Raw genomic sequence first — 15,532 nt, 5'->3', positions numbered from 1 at the left:
TACAAGGGGAATAGATGAGCTACATATTTAAAAGTTTATGAGGTACTATTTTTGAGTGGTAAAACTTTTAATTGGTTTCCTTTACGTTTTATACCCTTCAGTATTGATGCATCCAAAGAAGACGTGGTATTTTTGATCTGTATTCCAGGTGACCAACAAGCAGGGTCCTGCTGTGGCTGTTAAGAAGCAGACGCCTCCTGATAATCATCTGTCCCAGAAGGATTCAAACAGAGATGATGGCGGCACACAGGTAAAGGTATAGTTTAATGTACATACTGTTGTCACAACCCATTTTGTTGTCTTCTACTCCGTGTGGTTCCTTTATGAAGATAGGAAGGTGTTCACTCTGCTCTCCATGACAGCTTTTGAGTCAAGGTTAGTCTTTTGAGGAAACTGTTAGACTTGTGGTGGAGAAAAGAGAGTTAACCTGATGCATGTTCCCTTATCCTTCTCTGGTGAGACCCACATAGCCAGATAACTTCTCTTATTTGAGCTCCCACTCGTCCCTTATGAAGTCAGTCTATTTCACACACTCAGGATTTTAGACACTTTTGGGGCCTTCCCGAGTGGATCCTACTCTTAGGGATTATTCATCACTGGTGCATCACCTGTCTGTATCAAACCTCATGCTATCATAAGTGTCATTGTACACCGGTTCATCTGGGGCATGTTTAATGTGGTATTTTGAGCGAGATCCATTGCATCTCCTCATATGCTGTTGTGAGACTTGCTAATACCTCTAGAAAAGGCCATACCATGTGCTGAGTTTCAAGTTGAATACTGCTCCAGGAGCTATTTTCAGCTAACTTTTACAAGTTGTGAATCTGTAAATATGTGATGTCTATCAGGTATTAATGTGTTGGTGTTTTTTGATCTGTATTCCAGGTGACAAACAAGCAGGGTCCAGCTGTGGCTGTTGAGAACCAGACGTCTCCTAAGAATCGTCCATCCCAGAAGGATTCTAACAGGGATGATGGCGGCACACAGGTAAAGGTGTAGTTTAGTGTACATACTGTTGTCACAACCCATTTTGTTGTCCTCTCCTCTGTGTGGTTCCTTTATGACAATAGGAAGGTGTTTACTCTGCTTTTCCATGACAGCTTTTGAGTCAAGGTTAGTCTTTTGAGGAAACTGTTAGACTTGTGGTGGAGAAAAGAGAGTTAACCTGATGCATGTTCCCTTATCCTTCTCTGGTGAGACCCACATAGCCAGATAACTTCTCTTATTTGAGCTCCCACCACTCCCTCACAAAGGCCTCATGAAGTCAGTCTATTTCACACACTCAGGATTTTAGACACTTTTGGGGCCTTCCCGAGTGGATCCTACTGTTAGGGATTATTCATCGCTGGTGCATCACCTGTCAATATCAAAACTCATGCTATCATGAGTGTAATTGTACACCTGTTCATCTGGTGCCCTTATCTTTCTCTGGTGAGACCCACATAGCCAGTTAACTTCTCTTATTTGAGCTCCCACTCGTCCCTCACAAAGGCCTCATGAAGTCAGTCTATTTCACACACTCAGGATTTTAGACACTTTTGGGGCCTTCCCGGGTGGATCCTACTCTTAGGGATTATTCATCACTGATGCATCACCTGTCAATATCAAAACTCATGCTATCATGAGTGTAATTGTACACCTGTTCATCTGGTGCCCTTATCTTTCTCTGGTGAGGTCCACATAGCCAGATAACTTCTGTTATTTGAGCTCCCACTCGTCCCTTATGAAGTCAGTCTATTTCACACACTCAGGATTTTAGACACTTTTGGGGCCTTCCCGAGTGGATCCTACTCTTAGGGATTATTCATCACTGGTGCATCACCTGTCAGTATCAAACCTCATGATATCATAAGTGTAATTGTACACCTGTTCATCTGGGGCATGTTTAATGTGGTATTTTGAGCGAGATCCATTGTATCTCCTCATATGCTGTTGTGAGACTTACTGATACCTCTAGAAAAGGCCATACCATATGCTGAGTTTCAAGTGTGAATACTGCTCCAGGGGTTATTTTTAGCTAACTTTTACAAGTTGTGAATCTGTAAATATGTGATGTCTATCAGATGTTAATGTGTTGGTATTTTTGATCTGTATTCCAGGTGACAAACAAGCAGGGTCCTGCTGTGGCTGTTGAGAAGCAGACGTCTCAGCATTTCAAGTATTTTTCATTGTCCAGCACACTCACAAAGCTACACATTCATCCAAAAAAGAGTACAATTTTCCTTGAACAGATTTCCTTCCCCTAGTTGAGAAGTTTTTTTTCTTTTTTAAAGATTGAAAAGCTCTTGAAAATTATGATATTGTGTGGTCCTCTGTTTGGCTGAATTTCCTGGCGATTATTACCAAATATATGTCCATGGAAAATCATTTTAACCCAGAATGGGCTATTTATATACATTTGAAATGTATAATATGACTTGCGGGTTACTTTGTTTGCATTATATGCCCATGATGTATTCCCAATACATGTTCATTGAGCACAAATCCTGTTGTAAAGAGTTTCCTTTGTGTAGTGTTTTGTGTGAAATATTAGTTAGCCCTAGAAGGAACAATGCTTAATCAAGTATTGTTATTGCCTATGGTACTGCTCTGTCTACCTAGATGTTTTGTTAAGATCAGGCCAATCATTATAGTGACTGAGATAATGCAAAGATGTGAATTGGCTGCTGTTGAGGGACAAGAGATGAGATGCAGAATGGAGATGTCGGAAAGAGTATACACCCTTGATGCAGTTTCTTTCACATCCACAATAGAGAGTAAACAACAGAAACTATTTTATATACAATTTTTATATTTTGATCCCCTTTAAGATATAAAAACTGGAAATATGAGTGTGTGCGTGATGGTGGACCTTACAAGTACTAAATGTTGGAGACAGACCTCACAAGTGGTATAAAAACTAGCATGGAAAAAAAAGTATGGAATTCTTTTAAATTGAAGTGATAATTGTGATTTAGATTTTTTTCTGGTCTTCCCTGATTTTTTACAGATTTTTAGAACCACTGGAAAGGGTGGATCCCACAATTGACCAAAGAATTTTTGGGCCCCCCAATTGGGTTTGACAAGTATGTGTGTGTGTGTGTGTGTGTGTGTGTGTGTCGTACCTGTGCAGGTGACATACTCAGGCTGCTTTCTTTCTCTCTTCTCTCTACCTCGTTATGTCTCTCGCACTTCGTTTGCCTCTGCCTACCTCGCCCTCTCTCTGATAAGACCGGTCAGAGTACAGAGTTTACAGGAATGTGTGTGTTTTGATCTGAAAGTGTTGACGTGTGAACAGCAGAATAAACGTCAGAGGAGGAAATGTGGGACAAACAGGACCTAACATCCGTTAGCGCTGACACATTAAACTGCCTGTCAACATGTTGGCGGCAGCTCCACATGTGCTGGACACTACTCGGTCTCCAGAACATCCAGAACATCCTGACACCAACTGACTCTGGGCTTCTCTGGGGAAGTACTGAGTCACTCGTTAGTTTCCAGGAGACATGTTGGTCTCATCCAGGTCCTCTAGTGAGTGGACCGGTGGAAACGTTGAAGTGAATCCTCCATCGCAAAGGTTTTAGGGCTGATACAGGTTTATTGACAGGTGGCTGCCTGCTGCACTCCAGCTACCAGGATGCTCAGTTACTCTGATAAGACCCTCAGCGAGGCTTAAACACAGCTAACATGGTTTCAGCTTCACAACAAACAGTCACTCAGTGAGGAACCTGCTGCTTCTAGAGTCTCTGGTAGAGTCTCGTTCTCCCAGTTCTCCCAGTTGTTCAGATCAGATCAGATCTGGTAAGCCGCTGCCGTTCCTATGCCCCACACGCGGTTCCAAGGTCCGGAGGGAAACTCAGCTGCAGCCGTGTTCCCCTCACCGCAGGCCCTCGCGTGCTCGGGCGGGTGACTCACTGTTTTTCGGCCGTCTGCTGCTGTCCTGCTTATTCACCTGTTGGCCCAAAATCTTCATTCAGACCTGTCTTTTATTTTGACAGGTCAAGTTGAATCCAGCAGCAGGATTACGGACAGATTAATGTGGGGGATTAGTGGACACATCAGCTCACACACACATCCATCCTCATCCAGCCATCATCTTCATCCATCCTCATCCATCCATCATCTTCATCATCCTCCATCCTCATCCATCCCTCATCCATCCATCCACCCATCCATCATCTTCATTCATCCTCATCCATCCATCCCCCATCCATCTTCATCCATCATCATCATCAGTCCATTATCCTCATCCATCCTCCATCCATCATCATCATCACCCATCTATCCATCCAATCCACAAAATTAGGAGGATGTGCAGAAGGAGGTCAATCATGAGGAGAGCAGATGTAAGAGGACATAGACAAGAAGAAGACAGAAGGAGGCACATAAGGAAAGAGGAGGTGAAAGAATAAAGAAAGGAATAAAGACAGGAGGAGGTGAAAAAAGAAAAGAAACAGATGAAAGAGTGAAGAGGAGGAGGAAAGATAGAAAATTAAAAGAATATAAAAGAGGAGCAGCAGGTGGTGGTGGAGAATGGTTGAGAGGGAAAAGATGGAAGAAAAGGAGGGAGAGGAGGAGGGAAGGAAGTAAGGAGAAGGAAGCACAATGCAGAGGAGGCAAGGAGAGAAAGATGATGAGAAAAGGAGGTAAAGGGAAGAGGATTAGAAAACATTAAAGACTAGAACGTCCGTGGAGAGATGGAGGAAGAGGAGGAGGTGAAAAATTTAAGACACGATGAATTGGGAGAGAAAGGAAGAGGAGGAGAGATGTGAGGAGGGAAGAAGAAGAGAAACAGCAGAGTGTTGAGACCTTCCCCTCTCCTCTCTCCTTTCTCCTCTTTCCATTCGATTTCTACCATTGCATGTCATTAACTTTGTGTCTTCTCTCTCCTGTAGTTGTGTTTCCTCCTCTCTGTCTCCCTCTCTCTGTTTTCCTCTGCAGGTATCCTCTTACTTGGAGCTTTCTATCTCCAGAACTTCTTTCCACTCACCCCAGTTGCTCGAGGCAAATGGCCGCCCATGTGAGCCTGGTTCTGCTGCAGGTTTCTTCCTCTAAAGGGAGTTTTTCCTCTCCACTGTCTCCTGGTGCTGCTCAGTGGGGTTGTTGGGTTTTCTATAGAATTCTGTGTACAGTTAAATTTGTAAGGTCTTAAACACTGAGACGACTTCTGTTGTGTTTTAAATAAAATTGAATTGATTTGAATTGGCGTGTTGCTTTGAGCACGTCTGAACTAAGACACACTAACACACAATGTACCTTAAAAAGCACCTTTCTGGCTCCTCCTGCGATCTTATCTTAATAACTATCTGTGTTCAGACCCTGAATTTAGTTCTCTGCAGACCCCGTTTGGCATGATCACAGCTCGGAGCCTTGTAATTTTCTCCCAACTGGATTTAGTCAGTTCACTTAGTTTCACAGATGTTCTGGGAGGTTTCACTGTGGGTTTTAGTTGGACGATCAGAGACTTGGTTTACGTGACTCATTGTTCAGGCTCTGGTCATATCTGGTCCTGACTACTTCAGTGTCTTACTGACGGTGTTACCAGCTGCACCATCAAACCTCCAGAGGAGCACGTCTCAAAGAGGACATGTTACACCACTGTTCAGATCTCTGCACTGGCTTCATGAAGCTGCTGCATCAGGTTCAAAGCTCTGACTCTTACCTACAAAGTGGTCGACTCAGCAGCACCGTTACCTGAACTCCCTCATTCTGGTCCTGGACTTGAATGTTTTTCTCCTTGAATCATGTGTACGTTGCTTCAGATAAAAGCATCTGACAAATGACTAAATGTAAATGTACTTAAAGTGGATTTGGCTGCATCCATCCTTTTCTCAACTCTGACCCCCCTGCCCGGTCCTTTGGTCGGAGAAACCCAGGACCACCAGAGCCTGATACTGTGGTGAGTAAAAACCACAGAAACCTGAACTTCAGGTCACGGAGGTCAGAGCTGCTCTGTGCACAAACTAAACCCCGAGCTGTGACGTTCAGGTTCAACGCTCACACCGAGACGACAGGACGTTTTAGTTCGTTTGACTTGACCTGACTTCTTTTCACCGTACTTTTAATGACAGTCATCAGACATCCCATAATACACACAGCTTCCTAATGTGGAGCCTAGATACTGCATGTAGGTTACAAGCGTTTCATCTGCTCCTTTTGTATTAATATGTGAATATTGCATCTATTTTTAGCTCCAGTAGTGGATTTTCAGTGTCTGTCCCTTTAACTTGTCTCCAGCTGAACCCCCCCCCCCCACCCCACAGAGCTTTTTTCTGTTTAATCCCCAATTGGAAGAGAGAGATGGAGAGAGATTAGTGAATCGGAGCTGAGCTCAGAGCTGAACTCGCCTCTCTGGATTATTTCATGTGTTGTGACTTTCCTCCCTCGAGCTGGATGTGAACTGATGAATCGATGAATCGATGAATCGATCGGCAGCTGCAGCAGCAGAAGAGGAGCAGCCGTGTTCGAATCAGTGTGAACATGTGGAGAAGTTGTTAGTGAAGCAAAAGGAGAAAGTGATGGATTAAAGATGATCGTGTGTGTTCGGAGCTGAGACAAAATCAGCGGAGATGTACGAGGAGAACCGAACAAGTAAGAACCGAGTGTCAAAGTTTGTCTGATGATTCTGGTGGCGAACAGCTGCAGCTGTTTAATCTGAGTTCGAGTCAGTGATTGTTCCGAACTTTCTAGAATCAAAGTTTTTCTCTGATCATTTGAAAATCGTCAGCACAGTTTTTATGATGATTCAGTTTGAGTTTAAAACCAGTACTCTGATACTGTACTTAAGTAAAAGTACCAGAACACCACTGTAGACGTACTGGTGGAAGTACAGTAGTAGTAGCACATGCACAGAAACACTGTAGTTAAGTACATTGTGCAGTGGAGTTACTTTAGACTTTATACATTTGCATTTTATAAAATATGAAACTGGAAAATGACCTGGTTCCAGTTTTATTTGAATTGTTTTTGTGTTTTAAGATTTTCGAGCTTTGGGCAGAACAAACAGGACCCGAGTCAACCGGACTCCACTTACCAATTCACAGTTGGTGACTTGGTGTCAGACTCACTAAACGAGGTATCTGATCTGAAGTGATGCTACAGTCGGCCGCAGCTTCAGCTTCTGTCTGTTCTGAAGTGAAAACCTGACAAATCACAGCCACAGGCCGAGATGTGAGACAATCGAGTTCTCACCTCTTTACATTAGTCAGCGTGGATTTTAAAGTGTTCAACTACAGCCCAGTGAATGGAGACAGCCGTCACACACGGCGAACCAATCGACCTGACAGAGAGATGGGGATGAGGACAGTGATGTCTCACCGAGGGACACGTCCACGTCTGACTGCAGCAGCAGTTTTACCCTGAGATGTGTGATCGCAGTCGAGTCCTTTAAATGGTTCAATTCAAATGTTTTCAAGACACTGAGGCTTGTTACAGTGGTTTTGTTTTTTTTTTTAAGCTGCACATGTAAACATTGAAGCACCCAAGTCTGAATGTCTCTCAGTCAGCTGATCAGGTCTGGTGTGAGCAGGTACGAGGCTCAGTCTGACCTCTGACCTCAGGTATGATGGGGTTAACAGAGGTCACCACCTCCACCAGTCGCAGAGGGGCCCTTAAACCTTCTGATCAGACTTCCTCCTTTCTGAATTAAGATGGTCTCCGTGGACCTTCTGATAATGTTGTCATGGAAATGAGCATTAACATCATCTGTTACCGTGGCAGCAGGGTTAATCCGCCCTGTTCTCCATCAGTGAAATTAAGCTTATTTCACTCAATTTAAACTTCAAAGTAACCTCATCTGAGCTGCTCACATCTTACGGTCACAGATTGTATCCAATCAAAGTCGCCGCAGCTGATTTTATGACCAAATATCAAAAACCAAGATTCCCATTTTGACCATAACCTACAGCAGAACAGGAGCAGGACCCTCACACTGCAGACACGGGTTTGTAGTGAATTTGTTCTGGTCCTTCTTTTTGTCTTATATCTCTCTTGTTGATCATATTGGGGATGGTGTCTCCAGCTTGAAAATGCTGTTTCTTTGGGATTCTTCTGTGTCTTTTGACTGAACTTTCAAACAAGAAAGAGGCTTTTTACAGGCCTCCTCTCAGCTCTGCTAAATAATGGGAAGACATTTCTGCCCTTCATATTTATCTAGTGACTGATTCTAGACATAAAAGACACAGAATCACAGCTGCAGCAGGATTAGTACAGTCTTCTTCTCTTTCGGCTTTTCCCATCAGGGGTCGCCACAGCGAATCATCCTTCTCCACCTAACTCTATCATGGGCATCTTCTACCCTAACACTAGCCAACCTCATGTCCTCTGTTATAACATCCATATATCTCCTCCTTGGTCGTCCTCTTGCCCTCCTGCCTGGCAGCTCCATCTCCAACATCCTTCTACCAATATACTCACTATCCCTCCTCTGCACATGTCCGAACCATCTCAGTCTGGCCTCTCTGACTTTGTCGCTAACACAGGCAACGTGAGCCGTCCCTCTGATGTACTCGTTCCTTATTCTGTCTAACCTGGTCACTCCTAAGGAGAACCTCAACATCTTCATCTCTGCTACCTCCATCTCAGCCTCTTGTCTCTTTCTCACTGCTACCGTCTCTAACCCATAGAGCGGAGCTGGTCTCACCACTGTCTTGTACACCTTTCCTTTGAGTCTTGCTCACACTCTTCTGTCACACAACACTCCTGACACTTTTCTCCACCCGCTCCAACCTGCCTGCACTCGCCTCTTCACCTCTTTTCCACACTCCCCATCACACTGAACTGTTGACCCCAAGTACTTAAACTCCTGCACCTTCTTCACCTCAGCCCCCTGTAACCTAACGCTTCTACCTGGATCCCTCTCGTTCAGACACATGTATTCTGTCTTACTACGACTGACCTTCATGCCTCTTCTTTCCAGAGCAAACCTCCACCTCTCCAGCTGTTCCTCTACCTGCTCTCTACTCTCACTGCAAATCACAATGTCATCCGCAAACATCATTGTCCAGGGAGATTCGTGTCTCACCTCATCTGTCAGCCTGTCCATCAGCATAGCAAACAAGAAGGGACTCAAAGCTGATCCTTGGTGTAGTCCCACCTCCACCTTGAACTCCTCTGTCTGACCTACAGCACATCTCACCACCGTCATACTTCTCTCATACATGTCCTGAACTACTCTGACGTACTTCTCTGCCACTCCCGACGACCTCATACAGTACCACAGCTCCTCCCTCAGCACCCTGTCATACGCCTTCTCTAAATCCACAAAGACACAATGCAGCTCCTTCTGACCATCTCTGTACTTTTCCATCAACATTCTCAAAGCAAAAATGGCATCAGTGGTGCTCTTACGGGGCATGAAACCATACTGCTGCTCACAAATCTCCACCTTCTTCCTAAGCCTGGCTTCCACTACTCTTTCCCACAGCTTCATTGTGTGGCTCATCAACTTTATTCCTCTATAGTTGCTGCAGTTCTACGTGTCACCCTTGTTCTTAAAGATCGGAACTAGAACACTTCTCCATTCCTCAGGCATCTTCTCACTCTCTAGAATCCTATTGAACAAACTGGTTAGAAACTCCACTGCTGTCTCTCCTAAGCACTTCCACACCTCCACAGGTACGTCATCAGGACCAACAGCCTTTCCACTCTTCATCCTTTTCAGAGCCTTCCTAACCTCATCCTTTCCAATCTCTGCTATTTCCTGCTCCACAACATCAACATCTTCCTCTCTTCTTTCCCTGTCATTTTCCTCATTCATCAGATCCTCAAAATACTCCTTCCATCTTTTCTGCACACTCTCCTGGGTTGTTAGCACCTTTCCATCTCTGTCCTTAATCACCCTTACCTGTTGCACATCCTTCCCATCTCTATCTCTCTGTCTGGCTAGCCTGTACAAGTCCTTCTCTCCTTCCTTTGTGTCTAACCTGTCATACAGCTCATCGTAAGCTTTCTGTTTGGCCTTTGCCACCTCCCTCTTCACTCTACGCTGCGCTTCCTTGTACTCCTGTCTACTTTCCTCAGTCCTTTCTACATCCCACTTCCTTCTAGCCAACCTCTTCCTCTGGATACATTCCTGTACTTCCTCATTCCACCACCAAGTGTCTTTACCTTCTTTCCTCTTTCCAGATGACACACCTAGCACCTTCCTACCTGTTTCTCTGATAACTTCTGCTGTGGTTTCCCAGTCATCTGGAAGCTCATCCTGACCACCAAGAACCTGTCTCAACGTCTGTCTGAATTCCTCACAAGTTTCTTCATTCTTTAGCTTCCACCACTTGGTCTTCTTTTCTGTCTTCCCTCTCTTCTTCTTCCTGACCTCCAGAGTCATCTTACAAACCACCATGCGGTGCTGTCTGGCTACACTCTCTCCTACCACCACTTTGCAGTCACTAACCTCTCTCAAATGACCTTGTCTACATAGGATGTAGTCCACCTGCGTACTCCTACCTCCACTTCTGTATGTCACCCTATGTTCCTCTCGCTTCTGGAAGTAAGTGTTGACTACAGCCATTTCCATCCTCTTAGCAAAGTCCACCACCATCTGTCCTTCCAGATTCCTTTCCTTCACACCAAACCTGCCCATCACCTCCTCATCACCTCTGTTGCCCTCACCAACATGCCCATTGAAGTCTCCTCCAACAACAACTCTCTCTCCTCTGGGGATACTCTCTATGACCTCATCAAACTCACTCCAGAATCTCTCCTTCTCTTCTGACTACATTCATCATCACCCCTTCAATTTCTAGCTTTATGCTCATCACCCTGTCTGAGACTCTTTTCACCTCTAGAACACTGTTTACAAACTCCCCCTTCAGGATCACTCCTACCCCGTTTCTCTTCCTATCCACACCATGGTAGAACAGTTTGTATCCTCCTCCGATACTACGTGCCTTGCTGCCCTTCCACCTTGTCTCCTGACACACAGTACATCTACCTTCCTTCTCTCCATCATGTCTGCCAGCTCTCTGCCTTTCCCTGTCATTGTGCCAACGTTAAGAGTCCCTATTCTCAAATCTATGTTCCTGCCTTTTCCCTTCTCTCTCTGACCACGAACCCTTCTGCCTCCCCTCTTTCTTCGACCAACAGTAGTCAAATTTCCACCGGCACCCTGTAGGTTAACAGCATCGGTGGCGGTCGTTGTTAACCCGGGCCTCGACCGATCCGGTATGAAAGTCTTGTGAATGATTCGCATGGTTATTTTGGCAATTTTTACGCCGGATGCCCTTCCTGACGCAACCCTCTCTATTTATCCGGGCTTGGGACCGGCACAGAAGTCACTGGCTTGCAACCCCTATGGCTAGATTAGCAGGATTAGTACAGTGTGATGTGTTATTCCCACACACTGGAATCCGGGACAGAATCTGTGTGGGAGCTGTGTTTGATCTGCAGAGTCCAGTTTTACCAACAGGTACCGTGGAAGCTGTGCTTTCATTTTGACTGTGATGCTGATGCTGCTGCTGCTGCTGCTGCTGCTGCTGCTGCTGCTGCAGTTCTCTGGGTGTGTAATGATGTGATCAGTGAAGAAGCAGAAAAAGTGCCCTAACATTCACTAAGTGAACTGTTGACCTTCCAGCTGGACCAGGCTGCAGGGCAGCATGACACACACACTGAAACACACCAGCACAGAGGAGAGTAGAAAGTTAACAAGGCGGATGTGGGCTGTGTACGAGTGGTGGATACACACACACACACACACACACTCACGATGTAGTCACGATGATGTGAGTTGACTCAGGATAATTTGGGGATAATTAGTTGGTTCTTGTCGTCTTGCGGGTGAAGCCGCTCCTCACACTGAAGAAGAAAGAACAACGTGACCTACAGTCATGTGACCTACATCATCCAAACCTCAGCTGCTCATTGGCTGCATGACAAACCTGCTGAGATGCTGCCAACTCCGAGTTCAGAGGAGGAAATGCTTTAAAGGACCATCCCGCTGTTATTTTTGGCGTTGGTGGTCTCTGTCTGCAGGGCTTCAGTTCAGTACTTTCGACTGCCACCGAGCTCAGTTTAAGACCTTTTTCATCATACTACGTTTCCCACGTCGGTCAGTAATGCGGCTACATGTGAAATAAGTTCTGTAGGTGTCTTGAGTATCACTGGAACTTAAACATATTCTGTAATGTTTCATAGTATTTTTCAGTGGTGATATGAAAACAGAAACATCAGACAGTCAGACAAATAAAATAACTGTGATCAACATTTCTTCTTTAATCACAGCACTTGGTAGTAGTATGAACTGAGCATGCTCTGGCCTGCAGCTGTTTCTCAACACCTGGATTAAAACTGGTATAAACACAGAATCGTAAGGAGAGGTAAAGGTACTGGCTCCTGATTAAGCAGTATTTTATTAGTTAAATGAAAGGACATGATTTGCTCAATGTACAGCGGGAAGGATGGAGTCTCCCTGCTCAGGATCAGTTTCCCCCTCAAAGTTTCAGAGGTATTCTGGGAAATACAGGAGATCTAGGAAATCACTAAACAAAGGTCAAGAGAGAGAGCAAATCGTCATTCAGCGGGTTTATCTGTGTGTTCAGGGTCCTCAGGTACTAACAGATAAAGCACGGCCTACATCACACACACACAGATCTAGGTCACAGCTGTTCACTACAACGTTCTGTTTTCACCTCCTCTGGAAACTGTCCCGTCTCCCTGCTCCTCGTCTCTCAGTTCATTTTAGCCACTCTCTTTCCTGTCTGTCATCCTCTGCGCATCTTTGACCTTAGAGAGAAAAATAAGGCCTCACTCAGCAGAGTGAAGCAGACAGACTCGCTGTGAATGGACTAAAGCAGATCAGTTCATCAATCTGATGAGAAACTACTGCAAAATGTTGATGACCTGATCCTGGATCTGTTCTTTCATCCTAAATCTCGTTGAGCTTTCCTGACAACATGTCTGTCATCTCCGACCTCCTCAGGAGTAGGTTTATTCTACGGGTTAAACACAGCAGATTTAAAGTGCATCAGAACAGAAAGTACATTCAACTATTTAATGCAAAAACTCATTGAAACTGAGGTGATGAAAATAAGATGCCAGTTGTGCTGTGTTGGGTCATACAAAGCTGTTCTGATAAAGATCTAGTTGCTGGAAAAACAAGTGCCAAAAAATGTGACATTTTGGTTTGTCCTGGCGCTTTTCCTCAGCCTCTTTGTCCTGTGCAGCTCTGAGCTTGTTATTTTCTCATAGGGGGAGTGAACGGTCAATGGTGAACATAGTCAGGGGTGAGGAGTTTAAATGTTATTGCCTAATATGACAGACATGACCACAGAACATGTTGTTCCACAACCTGTTCCTCTGTCAACAGCACAGGACTGATGACGACTGCTGACTATGTCCAGGTCCATTCAGTGACTGAATTATTTTTTGTCTGCATCTCCAGGTGCCAGTCGTGACGGTTACACCAGCGCTGTGGATGGGAAGGATGGGGGAGGGGAGGGGGCAGAAGAAGAGGAGGGGGGAGAAGGAGATGGAGGAGGAGGGAGAGGTGGAGGAGGAGAAGGAGGAAGAGGTGAGGAGAGGGACGCGGAGTGGGATGAAGAGCTGGATGGGGAGAACGAAGAAGGCGTCAGGATGAAGAGAACCGATACACTTCATTCGACCACAAGTTCAACCGGTACGCAGAGGAGGAGAGGACAACATGCTAAGAAACAGGTGAGACAACACGCTAAGAGACAGGTGAGACAACACGTTAAGAGACAGGAGAGACAACAAGGTAAGAAACAGGTGAGACAACACGCTAAGAAAAAGGGAAGACAACAATGTAAGAAACAGGTGAGACAACACGTTAAGAGACAGCAGAGAAAACACGTTAAGAGACAGGGGAACCAACACACTAAGAAACAGGTGAGACAACACGCTAAGAGACAGGAGAGACAACACATGAAGAGACAGGTGAGACAACATGTTAGGAGACAGGTAAGACAACACGCTAAGAGGAAGGAGAGACAACAAGGTAAGAGACAGGTGAGACAACACGTTAAGAGACAGGTGAGACAACACGCTAAGAGACAGGTGAGACAACACGCTAAGAGGCAGGAGAGACAACAAGGTAAGAAACAGGTGAGACAACACGTTAAGAGACAGGAGAGACAACACATGAAGAGACAGGTGAGACAACAAGGTAAGAGACAGGTGAGACAACACGTAAGGAGACAGGTAAGACAACACGCTAAGAGGCAGGAGAGACAACACCCTAAGAATAAGTGAGACAACACCCTAAGAAACAAGTGAGACAACAAGGTAAGAGACAGGTGAGACAACACGTTAAGAGACAGGTGAGACAACACGTTAAGAGACAGGTGAGACAACAAGGTAAGGAACAGGTGAAACAACACGTTAAGAGACAGGAAAGACAACACATGAAGAGACAGGTGAGACAACACGTTAACAAGACAGACAACCCTTTAGGAGACAGGTGAGACAACACGCTAAGAGGCAGGAGAGACAACACGCTAAGAAACAGGTGAGACAACACGTTAAGAGACAGCAGAGAAAACACGTTAAGAGACAGGAGAACCAACACACTAAGAAACAGGTGAGACAACACGTTAAGAGACAGGAGAGACAACACATGAAGAGACAGGTGAGACAACACGTTAAGAGACAGCAGAGAAAACACGTTAAGAGACAGGGGAACCAACACACTAAGAAACAGGTGAGACAACACGTTAAGAGACAGGAGAGACAACACATGAAGAGACAGGTGAGACAACAAGGTAAGAGACAGGTGAGACAACACGTTAGGAGACAGGTAAGACAACACGCTAAGAGGCAGGAGAGACAACAAGGTAAGAGACAGGTGAGACAACACGTTAAGAGACAGGTGAGACAACACGCTAAGAAACAGGTGAGACAACACGCTAAGAGGCAGGAGAGACAACAAGGTAAGAAACAGGTGAGACAACACGTTAAGAGACAGGAGAGACAACACATGAAGAGACAGGTGAGACAACACGTTAGGAGACAGGTAAGACAACACGCTAAGAGGCAGGAGAGACAACACCCTAAGAAACAAGTGAGACAACACCCTAAGAAACAAGTGAGACAACAAGGTAAGAGACAGGTGAGACAACACGCTAAGAGGCAGGAGAGACAACACGGTAAGAAACAGGTGAGACAACACGTTAAGAGACAGGAGAGACAACACACGAAGAGACAGGTGAGACAACAAGGTAAGAGACAGGTGAGACAACACGTTAGGAGACAGGTAAGACAACACGCTAAGAGGCAGGAGAGACAACAAGGTAAGAGACAGGTGAGACAACACGTTAAGAGACAGGTGAGACAACACGCTAAGAAACAGGTGAGACAACACGCTAAGAGGCAGGAGAGACAACAAGGTAAGAAACAGGTGAGACAACACGTTAAGAGACAGGAAAGACAACACATGAAGAGACAGGTGAGACAACACGTTAGGAGACAGGTAAGACAACACGCTAAGAGGCAGGAGAGACAACACCCTAAGAAACAAGTGAGACAACACCCTAAGAAACAAGTGAGACAACAAGGTAAGAGACAGGTGAGACAACACCTTAAGAGACAGGTGAGACAACAC

The 15,532-nt window shown here is 45.2% G+C and overlaps 1 protein-coding gene across 1 annotated transcript in view; it reads left to right on the top strand.

Moving 5' to 3' along the window:
• The first annotated feature begins 6,548 nt into the window (after nt 1–6,548).
• The window catches only part of cacna1fb (calcium channel, voltage-dependent, L type, alpha 1F subunit), a 36,096-nt gene continuing 27,112 nt past the window's right edge, over nt 6,549–15,532 (top strand). Inside the window, exons 1-2 of the mRNA XM_026367802.1 lie at nt 6,549–6,570; nt 13,358–13,629. Of these exons, the coding sequence (XP_026223587.1) occupies nt 6,549–6,570; nt 13,358–13,629 (294 nt within the window). The remainder of the gene's footprint in view (nt 6,571–13,357; nt 13,630–15,532) is intronic.

This window comes from Anabas testudineus, chromosome 7 (genome assembly GCF_900324465.2).
Source record: "Anabas testudineus chromosome 7, fAnaTes1.2, whole genome shotgun sequence".
In the NCBI taxonomy this organism is placed as follows: Eukaryota; Metazoa; Chordata; class Actinopteri; order Anabantiformes; family Anabantidae; genus Anabas; species Anabas testudineus.
This window is presented reverse-complemented; position numbering and strand designations above follow the sequence as displayed.